Source organism: Pseudophryne corroboree, chromosome 1 (genome assembly GCF_028390025.1).
Source record: "Pseudophryne corroboree isolate aPseCor3 chromosome 1, aPseCor3.hap2, whole genome shotgun sequence".
Classification (NCBI taxonomy): domain Eukaryota; kingdom Metazoa; phylum Chordata; class Amphibia; order Anura; family Myobatrachidae; genus Pseudophryne; species Pseudophryne corroboree.
Window position 1 is genome coordinate 327,682,945 of NC_086444.1, and position 26,950 is coordinate 327,709,894.

General features: G+C 42.7%; 1 protein-coding gene across 5 annotated transcripts in view; it reads left to right on the forward strand.

Moving 5' to 3' along the window:
* Window positions 1-26,950, forward strand: part of GLT1D1 (glycosyltransferase 1 domain containing 1) — a 492,486-nt gene that overhangs the window by 435,711 nt on the left and 29,825 nt on the right. For 2 of the 5 annotated variants that reach the window (XM_063964606.1, XM_063964607.1), the window contains one exon: window positions 4,175-4,273. In XM_063964606.1, the coding sequence (XP_063820676.1) occupies window positions 4,175-4,273 (99 nt within the window). Of the gene's footprint in view, window positions 1-4,174; window positions 4,274-11,269; window positions 11,427-12,885; window positions 12,947-26,950 lie in introns of all 5 variants that reach the window. The other 3 variants (XR_010254814.1, XR_010254820.1, XM_063964608.1) reach the window with 3 other exon arrangements.

The window sequence follows — 26,950 nt, forward strand, 5'->3', positions numbered from 1 at the left end:
CCAAAAACAAGACAATTCCTGGCGCTGTGATTATATAGATATGTAAGCTGCTCTCTCAGAGGCAATGGTTCTTTACCCCTATAATAGAAACTGAAAAACGAACAAACGAGAGAGCGCTAATCACATCCAAGGTGGATTTTTATTTTTCCAATTCCAACTATATACCTACATGTGCACATGTATTGAATCATTCTGAGCATAATTAGTGATTAATTGATTTTTAGGATTTTATGGCTATATTATTCATGTTTTAATATGTGTTTATGTACTGCCGGCCGGCAATAAGTTCTGAATTATTGGAATTAGAAAAATAAAAATCCACCTTGGATGTGATTAGCGCTCTCTCGTTTGTTCGTTTTTTGGATTCTACTTCATTTGTAGGATCAAATGAAGAGAAGGTGTCACAGAGGGTTTAGGAAGGGAATTGAGCAGGTCACTGGCTGTGAAAGAGAATACCATTCCATTTTGGTTCTTCTCAATCTTATCCTTGAACTAGGAAGAGAGATCATGTGCACTGATGATAGCTGGTGGGATTGGTGAGGGAGGGATAAAATGTGATTTAACTGTATTAGAAAGTCGCTTGGGATTAGAGTCTTGATTGAAAATATGTTTGCACGTGTTCAGAGCATTACGATAAGAGTGGTAAATGGTCTTATAGGTGAGGAATCACTTAAAGTATGAGATCTACGCCACCGACGTTCTACTTTTACAGGAAAGTTTTTGTAGTTGTCTTGTGAATTTAGAGTGCCACGGTTGAACTCTATTTTTACGTGAATTATGGTTTGCTGGAGCCACTCATCGAGCGCGATTTCTAGAGTCTGGTTCAGGTGTGATACAGCAGTCTCAGGAAAGGAATTTAGAAATTGGTGAGAATAGTTGTTGCAGAGAGGTGGATAATTGTTGAAAATTAATAGTGTTAATATTTCTGCGGATTTGAGCAGGTTTGGTAGACTTCAGTGACATTGAGTTTGAAGTAATGGAGGATTGCATGCAGGTACTAAGGTTGTGATCTGAGAGAGGGAAAGGAGTGTTTTAGTGAATTCAGAAACTGAGCATAGTCTGGGGAATACAAGATCAAGGCAGTGGCCCTTCTGATGAGTAGAGGAGTTATTCCATTGGAAGAGGCCGAGAGAGTAGTTTGGAGGCATTGGGAGATTGTGGACTATCAATAGTGATATGGAAATCGCCCATAATGATGGTTTTGATGTCAGAGGATAAGAAGTTAGGGAGCCAAGCAGAAAAATCTTCCAGAAATTGGTTGGGTTGCCCAGGTGGGCTATCAATAGCTGCAACATCCTAATAGTATGTACTTAAAATGATGTAAATGTGAGTGATGGAACCAGTGGTAGAATTGTGTATGTGAAAAATTGGGACTGTAATATTCTAACCTCACTTCCTTTGCTGTTACCAGGACTGGAGGTGTGTGTATAGGGATGACCATTGATAGTTGACAAACATCGATGGTTAACTACTATTGCTATTGGTTTCACCATCGATGACAGAGAGACAATGGTTCTCTGCCATCAGTGGCTGAGTAGAACCAAATATATATATATATATATATATATATATAATTATTTTTTTTACCTGCATAGAACTTAGCCCCGCCTCCGGCTACCCGCTAAGCCCTTCCCTTTGGTTTTTTTATGGGCTTGTGGTCCGGCTAGCACCTGCCAGTGGTGGCCATAGAGTTGTGCAAACCATAGAGGGTTATCAACGATGGTACCATTGATGGTAACCATCGATGGGCAACCTTAGGTGTGTGTGAAGTGGAGAGCTCCATGTGCAACGGGGAGGCTGTGTCTGATTGTGTGAGCCATGTTTATGTTTATAGCCCACAGGTTGAGGTTTTTGTTTTTTTTAAATGAAAAGGTCTTGGATGGATGCTAATTTGTTGCAAACAGAGTGTGCATTCCATAAGGCACATTTTAGTGACTGGAAGGGAGATGGAATGCACATGATGTTTATAAGGTTTGTTGGATTTACATTCCGTTGTGAATCATCTGAATGTGAGTGGGATATGTGACATCACACAGCCACTGCTGCCCGTCCCGCAAACAGTCCGGACAGTGCAGGTGTGTCCGGACCGTTTGTGGGGCATGCCCCTAAAATGGAGCATCGATGCCCACAAAGTGCGGCGTTGACGCCTCGTACCCGCCTTGCTACAGGTCTTAAATTGCGTTTTGAAGAGAATGCAGATTAGTAACTTGCACATGCGCGTACCGATGTGCGTAGATGTGCTGAATTTGCTACATAGCGATTTTAGCACATCTGCGACAGTGTCTGAATCGGCCTCATAGATAAGTTAACAGCTCTGTTATAATTAAATGTTCCTGCACTGAATAGACTATTCATTTAGGAGGCAAACATTGGACTCACTTCTCCATTTAAATGAATATTACTGCCCCAAAAATGTCCAGGTTCTCCTGAATGAGAAACTGGTTACTTTTCACATTAACTCTATGCCTGGAGGAGATCCATTTGGGATCCCGTCAGTTGGAATACTGAAGCCGAAATCCAGACACTGCTCAGAAAACCAGTGCTGGGATCCCAGCATGGACAGAAATGCCGGCGCTGGAATCCCAAATGAAGGACTGTCAACACTCCACACTGGTATGCTTGGGGGAAGATAGGGTTAGGTACCCCAAGGGAAGGCCAGGGTTAGGCTGCAGGGGAGGGAGGGTTAGGTTTATGCTACAGAGAGGGTAGTTGAGGGTTAGGCACCTAGGGGGAGGGTTAGGGTTAGGCTGCGAGTAAGGTGAGTTAGGGATTAGGTGTTCTATAATTAACAAGTAGGTGTCGGGATCCTGGGCGTCGGGATGCCTCTGTCAGTATTCTGACTGCCGCATTCGAAGCGGCAGGATCCAGATATCATCCCATCTGTAGGTCATGTAAAGTTATTCAATTGTGTAATTGAAGGAGACCATTGCACTACAAAGCAATTCAGATCTGCTTGTAAAGCCATGGATATGATAAGACACAAGTTCTAAAATCTTATTTTTTTAAGTGACAATAGACAGGATAATTATTGTGTTGGAGTCTCTGCAACGTAACTACAACAGATGTGCCAGAATACAATTACGCTTTCTTTAAAAAAAAAAAATGCTTAATACATACAGTATGAGCTATACTTCTGTACACCAATGATAAGTCAATGTGCAAAAGCATGACAAGCTTTTATGCATGATCAGAACCTGCAATTCCATGCCAAGTGTACTTTACGTTTGTAGCTACAGATACTGTGTATTTAGTAATTCTGTAGAGAAGTAGTTTATCTCAAAGTTTCTGTTGGGATCTTTCATGTCCTATTGCTTATGCTATATGGCATTGATCGTATAGATGAATAGTCATGCTTTAGGTGAGATAGCATATGGCCATTATATCAATTTGACATGGAAGGTGAATTTCAGTACATGCAGCAGGCATTACTTTTATGTTTCAGCATTATCAAAATGTTCAATCCAACTCTCACTGTATTACTGGGACCTGTGTCTCACACACACCACACCCCACCATATGTCAGTTATTTTATTGTTAATGATCTAGCGTTTTATCTTACACTAATTTGCTTTGTACACATTATGATTAGCCATCTGTTTTTCAAGAGCCAATAGTTTTCTAAGTGTTCACATTACAGGCCCTCTACCAGTTGTTACTCCATTCAACACCTACTGTATTTGTGACCACTTATATTTGCCTAAAACTCCATTTTACCTTTATCTCCTCTCAGCTTCATATGTTGTATTTATCATTCTGTATTTTACCAATAAACTCACCTCCTTATCACCTCCTCAATGGTGATTGTACACTGCTCTCTGTATATGGTCGTGAATCTGAGAACTGGTGTCATTTTGATGGAAAACCAGAATAATTGTAGACAGCCACTTTAGTTCTACAACTAAAATGTATTGTGTTGTGTGTAATGCTGGTGCTGCAGCTCTTTATAAATTTGGCTAGTCCATTTTTAGGTATTTTGCCAAAAATGAGAAAAATACGTTTGTTTTTTTGTTCCATCCGACTTAGATCGCCTGTGTCTGATGCAGGATTTTCCTGTATAAGCTTACACCATATTACTAAATGTAACATGGTTAAGCTTTGTAATTGTATTATTTTATGCACTGGATACATGTAATAATCTGCATCCTACAATGCCCAATTTCTCCTGTCTTAATAGGCTATGGATTTGGAAGTTCCGGTGCTGGCAAGAGATATACCAGGAAATTCTGCAATAATAAAACATGAAGATACAGGCTTGCTATTTTCTACCCCTCAGGTAACTTAGAAATGAAATCCATTTTTGCTTTGTGCTCTGACCGTGATTAGTGTACAACCTTAAACTTATTTGATTAGTCTTAAAAATCGAATTATTATTGTTATGTCAAAGTAATCCTACCTATACATTTCCGGGTATAGATAGTGAAACCTTTTTTTACAATAGAGACTATAGTCAAACAGTATAATGATAATACAGTTTCAGATAATAATAATAATAATAATAATAATAATAATTTAATTTATATAGCACTCTTTCTCCAACAGGATTTAAGGCACTTTACATACATAAAAAACAATGTACATAATACAGAAGCTTTAAGTAATACAGCAATAGACAAGCCACACAGACATAAAAAGAAAACCTTGATCACACAGTAAGCGTAATGCAGAATTGGTGTAGGCATTTTGGGTAACAACATCCAAGGGTTGTGTATCCCACCCTCACAAGGTGCAAACAAAGAGGGGGTGCTTCCCTCCCTCCCCCTTCCCTTCCCGGTATGCCCCAGCACATGACTATTTCCTGTAACAATACTTGAACCTATCTGGTAATAGAATTTCAGAGAATTGGTTACGTGCATTTGCAAAGACATGGTTAGCAGCTGAGCTGCGTCAAGGCTTCTCTGATGTCAGCAGTCCTAACACTATATAATAGCAGTGCCCACATAGGGCAATGTGATTTGTTTACAGTAAGACCTCAAGATAAAGGCTAACCCTCGGGAGCGCCCCCCCTTCTCTGTCTGCTGTTTGTTTGTGACCCCTCCCCTTTTCTAGCGCTTGATATTATCTCCAGGAATGATTGAGCAGCTACCACTGGCTGTCCACCCTCACAAGGTACCAGATGAGGCAGCCATCTTGGGCGCACTGCGCATTAGCCTGAGTGGAATAGTCTACCCCTAGAAGAGATGACACAAAATGGGGAGATTGTAACGTCTCTACACTCAGAGTAGGGTCCCAACAGAACCACCAAGTCCATGTATTTTTCATCCCATCCACAAGCGTACAAGATGAGACAGCCATGTTGGGCGCACTACGAAAGGTTACACTGTAGTAGGTGAGCCATACAAGGGCCCAATGCATAAGTGGGAAAACTGACACTTGCGTAGTTGTAGTATGACATACCCTGTATGGAAAGATCCACTTGAAGAACATCATGCCTGCGTAGGAACCATGTGAGGCCACCATCTGGGGTGTACTGCGTAGGTCACACTGGCTGGGTTTGCAAACTGGAAAAGCACACAGTGAGGTGGAAGAGAAAAAAAAACACATATGGGAAGAAAACATTTGCAGGTAACCAATGGAAGGGGGGAAATTAGGATAACATTATTTTGATAAAATGATTAGTGTCCTGGTCTCATGGGAGCAGAACGTGTGGGTATGAGAATGTGGGGAGCACACTCAAGTCCGAATGAAATGTCACTGCTGAGCCTGCTCCTGGTGCTCTCCCCCCATAGCTCCCTGCTTATGTTGAGGGTTAGGCCTGATGTTCTTAGATGGAGGGGTGGTAAGCCTAGTCTTGGAGCTCTCATTACGGAGGTGTGGAGAGTCCACATAATGGCTCTGAGCTTTGTGGTTGTGTAACGCAGTCCTTCTGTAGTAATGTTGGTTTGTCTGTTTGCCTTCTGTTTTCCTACGGTATAATGCTACTATTGATTTTAAGCTGCCACATTATAACTAGACACTACATATACTAGACACTGTAGCGTCTTAAAATAGACTGGCGTCCTAATCTATACTGAATAAATAGGACTACTGAAACACATGTTCATCCTGATCACAACCCCCACACAGCAATCCTCCATCTCCAACAAAAAGGTGTTAATCAAGTTTAACAAATGTAAGGTCAGTAAACCACACTCAATCAAAGTTCTTAACATAGTACAGATAGAAATCCACTTATAACAGCATTTTAAAGTTTACTATGCAATGTAATGACTGCTATGATATAAAAACACAGATCATCTAAATCCAATGAAAGTACTAGTTGAACAAATTACCTAATACTTAATTAACAGCAGTTGAAATTGGCTGCAATAGTGATCTGAATTGGTTTACCTAGTAATTTAGGTATTTGGGTGTTAGTACGTTTACTAAGCAAGGCCATTAACCATCGATAATTCATAATCGTCGATGGTTTATGGCAGATGTAGAATACTTTTGCCATCGATAGAGGAGAACCAGATGGTTTCTCTCCATCGATGGCACAGCATAACCAAAATGTTTGTTTTCCCTGAGGTGCCGAGACACTGAGCATAGCTCCGCCAATGACACCTATCAAGCCCCGCCCCCAGGTTCTGATTTGGCCCATGGGCCAGTCAGTCAAAGAAAAGGGATGACCATTGATTGCCATCCATTGCATAGTAGTCTGCCATCGATGGTCACTTACAATATTGGCAACCATCAATAGTGACCACACCGATGGCAATCCCTAATGTATACCTCCCCAGCTATCTGTGTCAATACTCACCCATGCTATACATACTCGAGTGGTCTGCATCTCATGACTGCAATAGCCCTAAATAACCGCTTTCTGGACATTGGGAAAATTTATAAATTGCTGTTTCGTTTATCTGATGTTTCTTTTATTCTTGAAAAAGCAATCTCACAAACACACTTATTTTGGAGCCAGCAAATACCGCTATTAGATCTATTTTTGGTTATATTTTTATATCAGCAATAGAAAATGGTAGCTGCGCGGTTAATTTAATAATCCTTCTCGGGTGCATGAAAGACCTCTAGACAAGAAAGACAGGAAAAATATTCCCCCAGCACTCTGCAAAGTATCAGCAATGAGATTTGAATACTATAATAATAATAACAAGAACAAAGAGATCTCAGTTGCATATATTTTTAATATTATGCTTTTATAAAACTAATAATATTGTTCTGGTCACTTACAAATTTGACTATTGACGTTTATCCACCACACAATGATACAGCTGACAGACTGGTCTGAAATCACTGTGTGCAGCCAGAAAAGACATTATACCAGAGAATAAATCAGATGGGCAATGAAATGGATCATGGAGAAAGAGCCAGTTGGCAGATGGCCACTGATGGTCTGTGTGTGTACATCCGGGAATTGCATGAACATGCTCCCGTGTCTGATTTGTACAGAACAGCCATGTTTGTGGCCAAGTGGGAAATGGATTCTTTTGCTCGGCACTTGGGTAGAGCAGCTGGATCAGCCAGTCTGTGGCCATCTTTATATAAATTGCAAACTAAAACCTCTGCTCATGTAATACAAAATAAATTATTTGTTTGGAAAAATCAGACTTTGAATAAGCAAATGCCTTCACTTTTTAAAATTCAGTTATCCATAAAGGATAATGTGCTGAAACGACGTATCCTTGTGTCTGTAATCATTGACTCAGCACATAAGGAAGGTCTTGCAACACCTTGCGCTTGGAAGAAAATGTTCCTTTCAAATCAATTTAGCGCTGAGAAGAATGCAGAAATAAGGCATACACTTTATTGATCGGATGCCCTTGCCAAAGGAAAACTTTGAAATCAAATAAAAAATGCTCTTGAAGGCATGTAGAGGAAGAAAGGTCAGGAAGTTGTCTACATACCTAAAGTAAATATGTTTCCAAAGAGGATTGTGCTATTTCTAGAGGGAAATTACACTTATTAAGTACATTCTGTTGCCTGCATTCAGAATGATTGACTTTTATGGTTCATGCCAGCATTTGGAACCTGATGGAATTATAGGTTATTTTTTATTTTTTCAAGTTTATAACTAAAATGTGTAGGAAGGGAAGTACTGTATGAAGTAGTTTTGTCTCCAGATTGTGCATGCTGATTTTATTTTATTTTTTTAATAGATGTTTGAAGCTGTTACATATGAGGCTATGCTTTGAGCTGTCAGGAAGCTGACAGTCCTCTTCCTTACTGTTGAACCATAAGGAATACTGTAGCTGAATTCCATCAGCCACTAAGCATATATTGACTGGACAAATCAGGCAAAATTATAGGGGTAATTCTGTTATGAAATTTTAAGTTAGAATAGAAATATATAGGGAGCATGTGTCTGTACGAGAACTGCTTATGATTTCATAGCACGCAACAATGGTGGCAAGACAAATGACAGCATGAGATCTCCTGGAACTGTGGCATGCGTACGCTTCTGTTTCACCACTTGTCCCTGTTATTTGGCTGTGTGGTATACAGATAGGCAATCTCTGTCAGTGTTTTCACACTACAGTGCTAGCTATTGCATTTTCAAGTCGTCAGACTCCTCGTGCCTGTACTGTAGAATAAAAAGATCTATGAAAATAGATTTCCATCATCTCTATAAATCTACTTAGTACTGAACTGATGTAAGGGATATTTGTTATTGGTCGTTGGCATTTTCAGATGCTGTGACTTACAGGAAATATCTTGTGTAGTCATAATGTAAAGACAAACGGCAAGACACACAACCTCTTTCATACAGTCACATACAGCCAGTGATGCTGCACTAAATGTATAGCCACACCTTCAAAGGTATAGCAATGCTCCCTCAACCCTCCCAAACTCTGGTGTCTCCCTGGATGGATGCAAAAATAATGCATACTAATCGCAGAAAGTTAGAGCCTGTCTATGGTCTGTTGAAGTGACGTACAGAATTCCAGATCAGGTTACAGATCCATGGTCCATCTTGCATGTCACTTTTAGTGCCTGCTTACTCATATTTTCTGACTGTTAGTAGGTGTTAGTGCATTGGCAAGTGGTGAAAGATAAAGAAGTTTATCATATTTGTATTTGTCGGTGTATATCCGGATTCAAGTCTTTGGCTGGATTGGATTCTGAGGTAGATGACTGGAAGCTGGGATGCCTAATATAGGGCCTCATTCTGACCCGATCGCACGCTGCACTTCTTCGCAGCGGTGCGATCGGGTCTGGAATTCGCATGCGTGGCGTCGCTGACAGCGAAGAAAGTGGTCGAAGCGGTGACCGCAAGAAGATTGACAGCAGGAAGGTGTTCCGGGGTGTCAACTGACCGTTTGAAGCCGTTTTCGGGGAGTGGTAAGAAAAACGCAGGCGTGTCCAGGCGAACGGAGGGCTGATGTCTGACGTCAAAGCCGTGACCACCATCGCTGGACCCGGCGCACAGAGTAAGTATGTCCAGGGCTGGTCTTGTTTTGTGTGAAACTTTTTTAGCATAGCAGGGCTGCACAAGTGATCGCAGCCCTGCTATGCTAAATTACACTCCCCCATAGTCAGAGATTAGTTGATCGCACCAGCAGCAAAAAGTTGCTTGGTGCGATCAACTCGGAATGAGGGCCCAAGTCTCTGAGCGTAGACTGGAGTGAATGAGAGTGTGTACTGGGAAATGCACAACGTGACAGTGGTGCTTGATGCGACCTGGTTGCTGTCAAATGGAGACATTAGAGATACAACCGGAGTCTTGATAAGCTCTGGGAATGATGTTCAAGTACACACAGTTCATAGAAACATAGAATTTGACGGCAGATAAGAACCACTTTGCCCATCTAGTCTCCCCCCTTTTTTTTATCCTTTAGGTAGTCTCAACTCTTTTTGAACCTTAATTCTTTGTAAGGATATTCATATGCCTAATGGTAGCAGAAATGTAATAAAGCTTGATAGTAGACTGTGGCCAGGCTGGAACAGGATAATTACAGAGTAGGTCGTAAACTGGAGAAGCTCTGCATGGAACGGGATTCCTAACCAGGTAGAACTGGTAATGCTGACCAGAACTGGGTACTGAACCAGGCTGAAAACGGTGATGCTATTTGTGCAGGCTGGGTCCGACTAGGTTTCAGGACCGGACTTGGACCAGTAGTGCTCTTTCGCCGGTCTAGGACTGGCTAGGAGTACAGATATCAGGCTGGGACCGGTTTAGCTTCAGGTGCCAACTGGAACTGGCAAGGTACAGAAGTGACAGCAGTAGTTCACCATGCAGATAATGGTGCAACTGGAACCACAGAGTAGCACTTGTTACTGGCTGGGAGCAGTAGTTTACTACAGAGATAGCGCTGTAACAGGAGACATAGAGTAGTATTGGTTACTGGCTGGGTATAACTATGCTTGGAGAGGAGCAAACATTCACAGGATACCTGAAGTGGCTTCTGATTCCATGCTGCCTTTCGATTTACTGTGATCTGTAAATGAAGGACTTTTAGCTGTACCTAGATTCTTCCATAATTCAGGAGGAGGGTTGAGCTTCTAGCCATGCGGTGCCAACTCCTTGGAACTCCCTTCCCTGCACAGTTCAAGAGGCCCCCCACTCTAGATTCCTTCAAAAACAGAATCAAAACTTAATATCCCTTTAGTACCTCCATGCTCTGTATTCTATGAAAAGGTTTTGTGTACTTCATTAATTCTGTATTGTATTATGTTCATTCTATCTGTTAAGTGCCTTGAGTCCTATTGGGGAATAGGCTATATAATAAAATTATTATTACTGGTGATTTGACTGCTGCTGAGTACTGATATAATGACTGGAAGTAGGGGCAATATATACCCTGAAACTTAAGAAGGGGTTCAGGAGTTAACAGAATGACATGATTTAGGATCTCTGCAGAAGGTTGAGAGGCACAGGTGAATGATTATCCAGAAAAGAGACTCTGCATTCAGAGACAGACATTAGTACAAGTTGAAAATACTACAGTCTAGTAACCCGTTTCTACATGAGATAACTGTAGTCTGTGAACAGTTTCTAAAGTTCATATGCAACTGTGACACTGGGATCGCATAAGCTTGATAGACAGTAGTAAGATGAGTAATCCTGTGAAGTCTTCTGTACACTGGAGCTAGGGTTACTTAGCAACATAGCAAGTGGCTCTAGCAGAAACTAGAGGTCAGGTAACAACTCTGGAATGAGGTTAGTTGCTCTGGCATTGGACTGATGGCCAGGGTGGCCTTATGTAGGTATTGCAGGTCACTGATAGGTTGCTGATATCAGTTGAGGTACGAAGCACTGTAACTGGATGAATGCAGTCAGCAGACATGTTCTAAGATGTTGATGTCTGTGTGTATCTGTTTCTTAAACAAGGATAAGCAGGGATCCTGACCTGCAGGACAGGTGGTAGAGGTAAGTCACAAGACAAGTTATGTAGAACATGAGAGAAGGAAGTCAGGATTGTGACAGGGACAGACGCAGAGAATGGCATGAGAATCAATAAGAGGCTGAAAAAAGGAGAAAACTAAAGGTAGGTGGTACTCTTTATACAAGTGGATTTTTCCACAATGTCTGCTTTCTGTTGTAGTGAGAGCATATGCCCTTTGTATAGTAAAAATCCATGTAGCTGCATGTGGAAGCCTATCTTGGCCATTGTTCTTATGCCCACTCCTGCAGGAATCATTATTAGTATCTTGACTTGTACCAGCCCCATGCTGGGTGCAAAAGCGGCAGCTGAAACAAATAATCCACCGCTGTCCTCGTGACTTGGCTGACACCAGCGACACTCCTATGACACCCCTACAAGCAGGAAGAGTTCTGTGCATTCGCATGATTGCTGCCCAGAAACACCTATTTTATAGAAAGTGTGGTTTGCCATAAGAAGGATAAATCCATATGCACTTGCAACTTCCATCCATCCATTTGGGGGTACCTGATCCGGGCTTGTGCAGAAGCCCATTTCTTTATTTGACACATGCGCAGCTTGCTGTCTCATGCAAGATCTATGGGGGTCATTCCAACCCGATCGCTCGTTTCAGTTTATCGCAGCGATCGGGTCGGATCTGCGCCGGCACATGCTGGACGGGCGAAGGCCGTTGTACCATAGCGATCGCCTCTGCCTGATTGACGGGCAGAGGCGTTTGCTGGGCGGGAGGGGGTTGGACGGCGGCGTTAAGCTGCCATTTAGGGGGCGCGGTCCGGCTAACGCAGGCGTGGCAGCGACCCGGGCAGCGAAGAGGTTCTCCCAGCCAGCCGCAGGAGCTTCGCTGCCAGGGAGTTACTCCTGAAATGCATAAGCATCGCCGCTGTGCGATGCTTTTGCATTTCTGCGCTGGGGGGGGGGGACCGGCACTGACATGCGGGGCGTACTAGCCCTGTGCTGGGCGTCCCCCCGCATGTCTGAGTGCCTGATCGTAGCTGTGCTAAATTTAGCACAGCTGCGATCAACTCTGAATGACCCCTTATGTGCATTGCGACTTGTGAGACTCGCATCTGTGTTCCCAGTTTATATAACCCCTGCTCATGCATTACCACTGCTAATACGTATAGACAATGCTTTTCTTACCCCAATCCTTCTGATATCTTCCCCTTTCATATTACCTATATACTGCCGTGCTCGTAATTCCCACTCAGTTGGTGGGTCCACGCCACCAACTGAGTGGGAATAGAGCCTATGACACAGCTCTCCACGGGCCCGAAGCATGCCGAGAGGACTCGCTGCCTCGAAATCTGTATTCCGGCAGGGATACTGACAGCCGGCATCCCGTCTGACTGTATACCATAGAAGACTATAGCTCGTGTGTCTCTGGGACCAGGCTATTTTGTGTATTTAGATTTGTGCAATTGGAACAATCAGCGGGTTTGCGCTAGTTTCCATTTTTCCTTATCTGAAGATATGTAATGTGTGCTATGATAGTGCTCATTTACAAAGAAGTATAATGTAAGCTCTTTCATATGCAAACATCCACTCTTCTTACTACTCCTCTTAGTTTCCAGAAAGCTGAAGGAATGTTTCCACTTTGACCCGTTTTCTCCACACTTCCCCTTCAGGTTTGTACACCACTAAATTGTCATGTAATTCGTAGCTAAGTGACTATAGAGAAGTATAATTGCTCATTACTGCATCTCTTGATCCACTTAAAGAGTTCATAGTGATATGACCTTACTATTACAGATTTAATAATATTTAAATGTATAATAAAAGAAGTGGAATACAATCAATTGAGAAAAATGTGAAACCTTTTTTACATTGTTTCATCATTGTAAGCATAATTTCTGTATTTTAGCAGATTTTTTTTTTAATAAATACATTCTGATTTAAGCCAGGTACACAAACTATCCAATTATCGGGGCGATCAGCTGATAATTGGGTGATCAGACTGATTATTGGATAGTGTGTATGCAGAAGCATTAGCCGTTAAACAGCTTCAGTCGTTCCTGCAGCATACAGATCGGGATCTAGTGTACTGCACACGCTATCTCGTTCCCAACCTCCCAATCCCATTAAGGAGATCTGAAGAAAGTACACACTGACAAGAAAATGCTGGTGTGTATGGTTGCACACCAATCCAATAATCGCTCCGTCAGTTTGGAGGGTTTATTAAATCGGCACACTCTATCTGTGTTTACCCAGCTTTAGAATACTTTAGGTAACATATTGTGATCATGCAAGTGTGCTGTTTTTGAGGTTGTTGTTCCTTGGCAATTTGGACTTCTACTGTAATTCTGTGACATATTGTTATTTCCATCACTTTCAGTCTTCAGAAACTGCTTGTCATTTGTTGTTACAAGATGGTGTCTGATTTCCTGCAATGGTCTGCCTGCAAAAGGCACAGTTATAGCCCCATGATCATACTTGCCCGGTTAATGATTTTGAATAGTTATTGATGTTAATTAAGAGAGAGTCTGGATGTTTTGGCTGATTTTACATTTTTCTAAAGAGAATTGAAGTAAACCACTGAATTGAGCTAATTGGCCACAAATTGCTAATTGAGCTACAAATTATTTAATAAAAAAACTGCCAACCTTTTTAGTCAAGTCTTTAGCCCATATTAAGTACATATTCCCAGCATGGTCCTATTAAGAAGACTTTCCTCCTTCCTGTGCAATGAAACATGGGCCTAATTCAGACCTGATCACTAGCAGGCGATTTTTGCACTGCTGCGATCAAATAGTCACCGCCTACAGGTGAGTGTATTTTAGCTTTGCAAGTGTGCGATCGCATGTGTAGCAGAGCTGTACAAACAGATCTTGTGCAGTCTCTGCGCAGCCCAGGACTTAATCAGCCGCTGCGATCACTGCAGCCTGTCCGGGACCGGAATTGACGTCAGACACCCGCCCTGCAAATGCTTTGGAACGCCTGCATTTTTTTCCAACCACTCCCTGAAAACAGTCAGTTGCCACCCACAAACGCCTTCTTCCTGTCAATCTCCTTGCGAACGGATTCGTCGCACAAACCCATCGCTGAGCGGCGATACGGTTTGTACCCGTGCAGTGCGCCTGCGCATTGTAGTGCATACGCATGCGCAGTTTAGACCTGATCGCAGGCTGTATGAAAACGCAGCCTAGTGATAAGGTCAGAATTAGGCCCATAATCCATGTCATGAAAGCCCCTTACCCTCTGCGATTACATCAGTCGTAGTCACCCAAACTGATCTCTTCCCTGATCTAATCTTCTCCTGACTAGATTGCTTAGATTTTAAGTGATCTCTCCGTGTGTACCCCCACAGCGATAGCGATGCGCGGCCCGGTGCGGTGAAATCAGCGCCCCCTCCCGTCTCCCCCCACACGCTCAGCACACATCGCGCTGTGCTGAACAAGGGGAGAGAAGTGTGCTGAGCGGTACGCTCAGCACATATCTCTCCCCAAATCGGGCCGTGAATACGGCCCTAAAGGAAAACGTCACAGAGGTAAAACAATGGGACTGTGCTGCTATATGTCTTATCTAACCTAAATCATTTATTGCACTGGGACAAACAAAGTTAGGGTGACTGTTCTGCTCAATTTGTCACATAGTCTGTTGATGTCTTCATGTACAATTGAACAAATGAAATTGTGAAACAAATGCTAGGATTTAGTTACAGATACTGTAAAAATGATACACCCCCTTTGGAAGAGTGTTTGTTTGTTTTTTGAGGGGGAGGGGTAGTTTGACATGCAAAAAATGACCAGAAATAGTTTACTTTTCAATTACATGCAATCAGCTGCAATTATATTTTGGGACTGATTCTAGGTTGGGCACAAGTGGCAATGCAGTGATCTTGCAAATGGCTGTATACTGCGCATGTGAGGTGAAAATAAATTGTGACTGAGCATGCGTGGAACCACACACAGACACACACAACTTGCAAGTGATTGACCATCCACGGTCAACGCTTTCAGTGAAATGGGTGTTTCTGGGCAATGACCATGCAGATGAATGGAACTTACCTGGCCTAGTGGGAGTGTCATGGGCAAAGCAGACTTCTGTGCTTCGTAGTAGCATGTGGGTGCAGATGTGAAGCCTGTTTCTGTCGGAGCTCTTGGGGTTGGTGCAAGCCCTGTTCTAATGATGACTATAGACAGAGGGTGGGATGGACTTCCTTATGCAGAAGCATGGGTATTCGGTATACACAAGCAGATTCTCGCATTAGCAACCGGAAGGAAATAGGCTGCTGGGGCCACAGATGCATACAGCTCGGAATCCGGCCTTATATGTGTATTGTTAAACCAGTGGTTTTCCTCATTGAATTTCTTTAGAATTAGAATCAGCTTTATTGGGCAGGTATCATTGCGTATACTAGGAATTGGTCTTCGGTTTGCTATACACCAGCCAAGTAGGTAACAGATAAGCAGGTGGGGGGGCAAGTAAAGTCATTTAGACATTGTGTATACAAATGTGTCCTCATACACCCAGCCTCAGTACGCCATGCAGCGCGAGATGCCTAGTGTGAGTGAACCACCAGGCCCCGTAGTACTGTTGGTGTCTTTTTTTTTTTTTTCTTTTTTGCTGAAAATGTGTCTTCTTTACAATGCAGTGTGACTAGGATGCACGAGGAGACTGTGCTGATTAATTTGGTACTTTATATTGTGTGTGACTGAGTCTGTATATGGAGCAGAACAGAACCTGTATTGGGGAAAAAAGCTGCAACTGCTACATTGTAGTGCTTTGTATACAGATTCAGAGACTGTTGCGCACACACACACACACACACACACACACACACACACACACACGTGCATTACGAATAAGATGCATTTTTGCTATTTGGCGTGTCTGCAGCAAAGATGTACTGTATGAGGATACATCTGTAGATTGTGTTAACTTGTGATTTTTTTTTTTCCTGAGCAGCATAACCATTCAGGGGTATCTACAGAAGCCTCTGCTAGCCACGTACCTAACACATTCATAAAAGACACCAAAGTGTCAGGAAGGGATTATGTATATACTGTAGTTACAGTATGTCCCAACTACGAATATAGTCTACGCTTAATAGAGCATTCTTATGTTTTTATGTTAGGTTACTTTTTTTATTTATTAACAATTGTGACCTATTGAAGGGCATTACAAATTTGCCTATTCCTAGTCTTTATCCCCTACTGCAGCAGTTAATATAGACAATAAACATAATTTTTAGCCTATGTTAGGTTTCCTTTTGTACTATTTAGGCTACTAATAGGCGTTTGCTTTGTAGAATGGTTTCTAAAATGCCAAAAATTTTGGTGCACTGTAATTTTACTGCATTATAAATATTAAATTTCTATGTACAACACTGAAAATCCAACAAACCTGATCTTGCCAAAGGAAGAATTTCCGCTTTTTAATATCTTAGCATCGCACTTGTTCATAAAGGTTCAGGATTTCAAGGGGGCAGCGTTTATTTACGATAGGTGTAATAACTTCAGTCTGAATTTACTTCACTTTGATCTGATCATTTGTTTTTGAGACTAGGCCAGAAGGACAAATGCTGGCTTTATCACTGACAACAAGAATGATGGTTAGAAGATCAGGGAAATTGCTGCCTTGCTTAGCACTATATTTATTTATTTATTTATTATTTATTAAGTTTCTCTATATTGTGCAGCATATTCTGTTGTTCTTTACAATTGAAATAAGCTGCGAAATAAGCTACCAAAAACATCAATACAAGAGTTCAACTAAAATGTATAATTTTAGGAAAGCCAATTTTATCATGCTCAAGCACTCTGTAAAGGACATAGATTGGGACCACATTTTTAACGTTAAAAGCACTGCAGAAATGTGGGACACCTTTAAAATGTTGTTCAAATTTATGAATAAGTTCATCCACATGGGTAGCCAGAGTAGCAAGTTTATACCGATGCGGCTAAATAAGAAGGTAAGGTTATTAATGGACAAAAAAAGGCGAGCTTGTAAAGCATTTAAATCTGATGGGAATATGGAGTCTTTCCACAATTACAAGGAATGTAACAAATTATGCCAAAAGGAAATTAGACCAGCTAAAATAGAAAACTAAAAACTAATAGCGAAGGAAAGCAAATCAAACCCCAATGTTAAAAAAAGGCAACATAGGACCCCTAAAAAGCAAACTAGGCAAATTGTTAAATAGTGACAATGAAAAAGCAGAGATATTGAACACATTCTTTCATCTGTATTTACTAAAGAGGAAAATATGGAGGGAATAGTACACGATTACAGTAAGAATAATGACCAAAAACACTTAATGTGTTTAAGTGAGGATGTAGTCCACGAGCGACTGAAAAAAATTAAGATTAATAAATCTCCAGGGCCTGATGGATTACACCCAAGGATTCTAATGGAACTAAGCTCAGAGATAGCAAGGCCATTATACTTAATCTTTTAAAGCTTCTGATTACAACAGGCATAGGGGGTAATTCCGAGTTGATCGCTAGCTGCCGTTGTTCGCTGCGCAGCATTCACTTAAAAAAATGGCAAAACTGCGCATGCATATGGACTACAATGTGCACGCGAATCATACGGGTACAAAGAGCATCGTTGCTGTGCAATGGTTCTAGTGAAGAATCCATTCGCACAGCCGATCACAAGGAGATTGACAGGATGAGGGCGTTTATGGGTGTCAACTAACCGTTTTCTGGGAGTGTTTGGAAAAACGCAGGCATGTCCAGGCGTTTGCAGGGCGGGTATCTGACATCAATTACGGGACCTTCGTCGCTAGATTAATCACACAGGATAAGTAACTGCAGGGCTAGTCTTGTTTTGCACAAAATGTTTTTGCATAGCAGGGCTGCAAAGGCGTTTGCACACTTGCAAAGCGAAAATACACTCCCCCGTGGGCGGCGACTATGCGTTTGCACGGCTGCTAAAAGTAGCTAGCGAGCGATTAACTCGGAATGAGGGCCATAGTTCCTAGGGACTGGCGAATAGCAGATGTTGTGCCATTATTTAAAAAGGGAGCTAAATCTAATCCTGGAAATTACAGACCGTTAAGCCTGACATCTATAGTGGAGAAAATACTGGAAGGTACAGTATGTTAAGGGATAGTATTCAGGAGTATTTGGGGAGCTTAAACATAATTAGTGGGAACCAGCATGGGTTTGTGAGGGATAGGTCATGTCAAACTAACTTAATTAGCTTTTATGAAGAAGTGAGTGCAAACTTAGACATGGAAAATGCTGTGGATGTGGTCTTTTTAGATTTTGCGAAAGCCTTCGAAAGTACCTTACGCGAGGTTGGTTCTCAAACTAAGAGCTTGGTCTTTGGGACACCATTTGTACTTGGGTGGAAAGTTGGTTGGAAAATAGGTAACAGCAAGTGGTGGTCAATGGTACATTTTTGAGCTGGACTAAAGTATTAAGTGGTGTACCTCAAGGGTCTGTACTAGGGCCTCTACTATTTATCATATTTATAAATGACATAGATGGTCTTGAGAGTAAAGTGTCCGTTTATGCAGATGACACTAAACTATGTAAGAAGATTAAATCAGATCAGGATGTTGTCTCTCTTCAAAGCGACTTAATTAAACTGTAGGTTTGGGCAACTTAGTGGTGCATGAGGTTTAATATAGAGAAATGTAAAGTTATGCATTTTGGGATCAAAACCAAACATGCAATCTATAAATTAAACGGGGTAATTCTTGGCAAATCTGTAATGGGGAAGAATTTGGGGGTGCTCATTGACAGTAGACTTGGCAGCAGTGCCCAATGTTAGGATGCAGCAGTAAAGGAAAATAATGTATTAGCATGCATAAAACAGGGAACAGAAACAAAGGATGCAAGTGTAATCCTCCCACTGGATAAATCATTGGTATGACTGCATCTGGAATACTGTGTACAGTTCTGGGTACCACACTATAAAAAGACATAGTAGTACTTGTAAAGGTCCCGAGAAGAGCCACAAAATTAATGAAATGCTTAGAGTCATTGGATTGCGAGGAAAGGCTAGCTAGGTTAGATATGTTTACACTAGAAAAAAGGCATCTAAGAGGGGACATGATCAATATCTTCAAATACATCAAGGGACAATACAAGAAACTTTAGGGCGATTTACTTATCGTGAGACCTATACACAGGACACAAGGTCACCCTCTAAGGTTAGAGGAGAGGAAGTTTAACACCAAGCATAGGAAGGGTTTCTTCACAGTGCAGACAGTAAGATTATGGAATTCACTGCCAGAGAAGGTTGTAATGTTGGACTCAATTGATGGATTTAAGAAAGAGTTGGATAAATTCTTAGCCGAAAACAGAATCCAAGGATATAGTCTGTAATAATGATGTAATACATGGCTCTATAGGTTGAACTCAATGGACAATTATCTTTTTTCAACCTCAGCAACTATATTACTGTGTTACAATTGAAACAACAGTAATATAACACAACTGGGTATAAACAGACATAGAGGTAGGAAGGTCCTACTCGCACGCTTACAATCTATAGGGAAATAGGAATTTATACTAAAGGATAGGTGCTAGTTACTGTGTAATGGTCCACCAAATTGCAAAGGTTCTTAATGGTCTGTATGATATGGTCACCCAGCAATGCTGGCCAAGGGAAAGGGGTGTGTGAAAGAGAAGAAAGACACAAAACGTTCCGTCCTGCGTGAGTAGTTAATGCAATTGGATCGTATTAACTGTGAACACCTCTGCCTGATTGACAGGCAGAGGCATTCACAGGGCGGGCGGCGGCGACCAAGTGTTTTTGGGGGTGGCGACAGGGGAAACAGAGGCATGTCAGCGGTATTTTTGGGGCGGCTGCATGTCGTCACACGCAGCAAGCCCGTTCGGAAATCTGGCAGTGGGGCTCAGCCAGGCTCCGCCAGTAGGAGGCATCCACAGTTTCTGCGACCACGCTGTAATTGCGGTGCAATTGCAATTTAAGTGTGATTGCAATGGGTGGGCGATGGGTAGTGAGAAGTTCAGATTATTTCTAATAAATATTTAAAATACCAGCGTTAATATATGCTGCGGACGCAAGGCGCATCTTATTACCATATACGATAAAAGTGCGCTGTACGTCGCAAACACTACATCCCTTAAGAGAAAACAAGCACTCGCACACATTTGTCTGAGTTCCAATGCTCAGAGATGTATATATGTGATATTAAAAGGATATGCATACAATATAACACATGTACAATATATATCATTCAGTTATAATGTTACAATTACACAAGAAGCAGATAGTTACAAAAGAATCCATTACAGCTACAGCCAGCATACTTTACCCTGTCCCTCAATGCACATTCCCTTCCATAACAGCATACAACAGCAACTAACCCTCTAAGTCCTAGAAACTGCCTATATCAAAACAGTGGGAGTTAACAGGTTGTTGGTTTCAGGCTCCTTCCATTGGTACAGGAGAGGGAGGTCTCTCATTCATGATGTGTCATTGGTCAGTTCATATGCAAGCAACGTCCAGCCTTGAATCAGACATCATAGGGGTTAGCCACTGGTTTCCTGCCCACATGCTTTCTTTGGAATGTTCTTTGTTCTAATAAGAGTGACTTTAGATTTCATACATTTAATCATAACTAATTGTTGCAATGTGCTACAACCTAACCACAGCTATCAAACCAACACACTCATTCCCCTGATTATTTTGACACCATGCATGACATGTTTATCTTGTTCCGTTCCATTAATACATATATATGATGTTATAACTTTTATATAAATACATTATAATGTCTGGTGCTTGACATGTTTAATTTGTGTTGTATGAAATATATGTCTGTGTGCGTCTTTATGGCGTTTCTCAGTGATTGCACCTTTTCCTTACGCTACCACCGAGAAGCGCTAATCTGTATGTAGTTTGTTTTGTTTGCTTTTTCCGACTTCGACAGTAGCATGCCGGATGGCTTTGCTCTGCGATGGGTGGCCCCCAGCATGCAATTGCAAGGATTGCAGATTCTGCTAAAAAGCAGAATCTGCAATCCTTACTGAATAAGGTCCAAAGTCCAGTAGTTTTGAGTGGGAGCAAGTACTGTTGCTTTATATCTAGTCTTCAGTTGTTGATGTGAGTCTGAGAAGGCAGTCCCTATATTATCTTTAGAGTTTAAGTGCTTTTTGAGCCTTTATATGAACTATTGGCAGTCTTTAAAAATATGTAAGACCAGATATGTATGGGAATAGGCAATTTATAGAATCTTGTGATTATATAGATGTTACCCAAATTCACTTTATGCTTTACCACTACAGTAAATGAAAGATTGGTTTGTAGTCTCAAAAATGCAGACTGCTTCAGGAACACCACCTGGTATAAGACTAGGGTATTTTTGGAAGGCCCTCGGTACGTCTTGAGACTAATTATTGACCACCCTGGTTCTACATTGTAACTGGCTACTTTAATAAAGGGCTTTATATCTATTATGACCCACAGACGTATTATATTTCTGATGACTGCAATGCTACAATTTGGCGCTGTCCACACATTGGGACACTCCCTTATATGTTGTATTCTCGTCATGGATACATAATACCTCCTTTTTCTTTTCTTTTCTTTTTTTTATTTTTTATTTTGGGTGAGTGGATGTATCCAAGGTAGTCATTCTGTTACTCTCTTCAGGTCTTATTTTTACATGTGAACTATTCTTCACTCTTTTGTAATAAGATTTCCACCAAACTGAACCCCAATGGGATGATATGTAGCTAAGGTTATGTATAAAAGTAGGAGTTTGAGAGGGAAAACTATTAATTGATCAAAATATTGCTGGAATGGAGGAACAAACCTTACAATATGTGAGAATAACTGCTCTACACAATACAACAAATCACAGCCACGTATGGGAGCTTATTGCATTCTAAGACTAAAGGAGGCCACTTATACACTATGGGGGTCATTCCGAGTTGATCGTTCGCTAGCAGTCATGCAAACGCATTGTCGCCGCCCACCAGGGAGTGTATTTTTGCTTTGCAGAAGTACGAACGTCTGTGCAGCAGAGCGCCTGCAAAAACATTTTGTGCAAAACAAGACCAGCCCTGGACTTACTCTTCGTGTGCGTTGATTCTTACGTTGGAGGGTTGGCTTTTGACGTCACACACCTGCCCAGCATCCACCCAGCCACGCCTGCGTTTTCCCCGGCACACCTGCGTTTTTCCAAACACTCCATGAAAACGGTCAGTTGACACCCAGAAACGCCCCCTTCCTCTCAATCTTCATGCGTTGTGCCGTGCGACTTAAACCTTCACTAGAACCTGTGCAAAACCACAAAGGTCTTTGTACCTGTACGTTGCACATGCGCATTTTGGTGCATACGCATGCGCAGAAATGCTGATTTTTAGCCTGATCGCTGCGCTGCGAACAATGGCAGTTAGCGATCAACTCGGAATGACACCCTATAAACCAAATAGCAGGAGCCTAACTATGGGAACCACCTGCTGGGCACCATGACTTACGAGTAGGATCTGTAAAGGTCCCATGTATGGAGTCCTCTCTCCACCCAGAAAATGACCAAGTCTAATTATTATTATCCTTTATTTATATGGTGCCACAAGGGTTCCGCAGCACCCAATTACAGAGTACATAAACAAATAATCAAACAGGAAAACAGCAACTTACAGTTGATGACAGTATAGGACAAGTACAGGGTAAATAAACATAGTTACATCAGCAGATGACACTGGAATAAGTATCAGGTGGCAGAAGACTGCTGGATTTGGTGCAGTTGAAGATTATTAAAGTAAGAAAGGATAAGCACATGAGGAAGAGGGCCCTGCTCGTGAGAGCTTACATTCTAAAGGGGAGGGGTAGACAGACAGGGGTGACGCAGATGGGGTACATAGAGAGCGTAGAACAGAGGGTTAGGATGAGATTTGGCTGGGATTGGTGAAGAAGTGGGTCTTGAGAGCCCGTTTTAAGTTTTGTAGAGAGGTGTAGAGTCTGAGGGGGAGAGGTAGGGAATTCCAGAGAAGTGGTGCAGCACATGAAAAATCTTGGAGGTAGGAGTGGGTGGAAGTAATCCGTAGGCAGGAAAGTTGGCGGCATTAGCAGAGCGAAGAGGACGAGTGGGAGTGTAAAGGGAGATAAGGTCAGAGATGTAGATGGGAGAGGAGTGGGTGAGGGCTTTGTAAGCGAGTGTGAGAAGCTTGAAATGGATTCTGAAAGGGAAGGGGAGCCAGTGAAGGTCTAGTAAGAGAGGAGAGGTGGACGTAGTGCGTTTGGTGAGGAAGATGAGCCGGGCAGCAGCATTGAGGATAGATTGTAGTGGAGAGAGGTATTTGTCTGTCAGGAATGCCAGTCAGGAGGAGATTACAGTAGTCCAGTCTGGAGATGACCAGTGAGTGGATAAGAGGCTTAGTAGCATCCTGGGTCAAAAAGGGTCTGATCCTGGAAGTATTTTTTAGATGAAAATGGCAGGTTTGTGGGAGGTGCTGAATGTGTGGTTTGAAGGAGAGTGAGGAGTCAAGGATTACTCCAAGACAGCGCACTTGGGGGCTAGAGGAGATAGTAGTGCCATCAATAGATAATGAGATTGTAGGAGGTGAGGTTATGCGGGAGGGAGGGAAGATGATCAGCTTGGTCTTAGACATGTTAAGTTTAAGAAAGCGCTGGGACATCCAGGAAGAGGTAGCAGAGAGACAGTGGAGATACGAGTGAGGAGAGCAGGGGAGAGGTCTGGAGAGGAAAGATAGATTTGGGTGTCATCAGCATAGATCATCTCTTTGGAAACCAAAAGAACTAATGAGCTTACCTAGTGAGGACGTATAGAGAGAGAAGAGAAGAGGACCAAGGACAGAACCTCGGTGTACCCCTACAGTTAGTGGAAGTGAGGGGGAGGTGGAGTCATGAGAGGAGACAGAGAAAGAACGGTCAGAAAGGTAGGAGAACAGCCAAGAGAGGGCAGTGTCACGCAGACCAATGGAGTGAAGAATTTGCGGTAGGAGAGGATGGTCCACAGTGTCAAAAGCAGCAGAGAGATCAAGTAGAATAATTATAGAGTAGTGTCCCTTAAATTTAGCAGCAATGGAGGTCATTGCATACTTTTGTAAGGGCAGTTTCAGTGGAGTGGAGAGGACGGAAGCCAGACTGGAATGGGTCAAGCAGTGAGTGTGAGGAAAGAAAGGAAGTAAGGCGGTTGTAGACAATACGCTCAAGGAGTTTGGAGGCAAAAGGGAGACGAGAGATGGGTCGGTAGTTGGAGAGAGTGTTTGGATCAAGGGTAGGTTTTTTAAGAATAGAAGAGATGAGTGCATGCTTGAAGGCAGAGGGGACAGTGCCTGATGAGAGGGATAGATTGAGAAGGTGGGAAAGATGGGAACAAGCAGAAGGAGAGAGGTAGCGGAGGAGGCGGGAGGGGATAGGGTCAAGTGGGGAGGTGGTGAGGGGACAGGAACAAATGAGGGCCATGACTTCCTCTCCAGATGCACGGGAGAAAGATGTCAGAGTAGGTGCGAGGGATGGGGAGGGTTGGTAAGGGATGGAAGAAGGCTGGTTACTGATGGTCTGCTATGATGTGGTGTCCTGACGTATGGAGTCAATTTTGGATGTGAAGTAAGTGGCAAAGTCAAGAGCAAAGAGCGAGGAAGGGAGACACGAGGTGGAGGTTGGCAGAGGAGTGAGTTGAGAGTGGCAAAGAGGCGCCGGGGGTTGGAAGACTGGGAGGAGATGAGGTTCTTGAAGTATGACTGTTTAGCAAGAGAAAGGACAGCACTGAATGATGAGAGCATAAGTTTGAAATGGAGGAAGTCTGCCTTAGAGCGTGATTTCCTCCAGTGTCGCTCAGCAGTACGTGAGCATTTTTGCAGATATCTGGTGCATTTGGTGTGCCAGGGTTGAGGTGTTAATTTGCGAGGGGGAATAGTGGTTGGTGGAGCAACAGAGTCAAGAGCAGAAGTAAGGGATGCATTGTATGTGGAAGTGGCTTGTTCAGGGCATGAGAGAGAGAGAATAGGAGAGAGAAGTGAGTCAAACAGGGAGGAAGTGAATGGGGTGTCACTAGCTTCAATGTTACGCTTAGTGATGGTAGCCTTAGGAGTTAGAGATGGGGAAGTCGACAGAGATAGGTTAAAGGAGCGCAGGTGGTGGTCAGAGAGGGGAAATGGGGAGTTGGAAAAATCAGAAATATCACAGCGGTGAGTGAAGACCAGATCCAGTGAGCTCCCATTAACATGGGAGGGTGAGGAGGTCCACTGGGAGAGACCAAGTGAAGAGGTGAGGTTAAGGAGTTTAGAGGCAGGGGATTGTGTGGGGATGTCAATAGGGATGTTGAAATCGCCTAGGATAATGGCGGGAATGTCAGAAGAGAGGAAGCCAGGAAGCAAAGTTGTCAATGAATTTGGAAGCAGTGCCAGGGGGGCGGTAAATGACAGCTACTCTAAGATGGACTGGTTGGAAGAGGCATATGGCATCGACCTCAAATGTAGAGAATGTAAGGGATGGTTCTGGTGGTATGAGTTGGTAGGAGTAACTAGAAGATAAAAGGACCCCAACACCACCCCCATGGCGACCCCCAGGTCGGGGGGGGGGGGGTGTGGGTGTGTGTGTGTGTGTGTGTGTGTGTGTGTGTGTGTGTGTGTGTGTGTGTGTGTGTGTGTGTGTGTGTGTGTGTGAATGTGAGGCCCCCAGCAGAGAGAGCAGCAGGAGAATTAGTGTCAGAGGGCGTAATCCAAGTTTCAGTAATGGCTAGTAGGTGTAGGGAGTTGGAAATGAAAAGGTCATGAGTGGGGACCAGTTTGTTACAAACAGATCTGGCATTCCAGAGGGCACAGGATAGGGGGTATGAGTTTGTGGGAGAGATGTGAATGAGATTATCAGGGTTGCTGTAGCGATGAGGTTAGATTAACTTTGAGGGCAGGGATGATGAGAGAGTAGTGATGGTACGGGTGCCTGAGCTAGGAGGGGAAACTGCAGGAGGTGGGCAGGGAGGGAGGTCAGTGTGATGTGGATGGGGGTGTGGGGAGGTGACAGAGAAGGGAGAGAGGGAGCAGGTCTGAGTTGTGGCGTAGCAGGACCATGGGGCAGAGGTGAATGAAAGTGGGGTAACAGGAAAGGAGGGGGAAGGAAACAGAGGGATGGAGGGGAGACAGAGTAGGTGGTGTTGGAGACTAGGGTGGAAGGTTAAAGATACATTATTAGGTAGACACTGAGTGATGTGGGGAGTATAAGAAAGCCTTGACATAGTGTTAAGTAGGTAAATAGGTTGAGGGAAAGTGGAAGTAGGAGAGGAGACTGTAAGGGAATCAGAGCAGAAGAATTGCAGAAATGCAGGTGAGAAAAGCAATGTAGGCTCAATGGGTGTAGATTTAGTATGAAATGAGTCAAAAGCGTAGATAAAGTGGGTGCAGAAATGTATTTGGGCTGTAAGAAATGAAAGGATTATAACTTATAAGTCTAATAACTGCATTCAGCCTTGTAGTCAAGACCTTAGTCAGGATTTAAACATCCATGGCGTGGAATGAAATTGGATAGTAGGTTGCTGGAAGAAGGGAGTCTTTGTCAGGCTCTTATGGATCAAGACCACCAGGGATTTAAACATGGAGGGAGGCAGAGATCTAGAAGCCAGCAAGAATAAAAGATTATGTAGAAAAAATATCTGAAATATTTTTTATATACAGTATGTACAGTACATCAAGTAGGAAAGCATGGGCCTAATTCAGACCTGATCGCAGCAACATAATCTT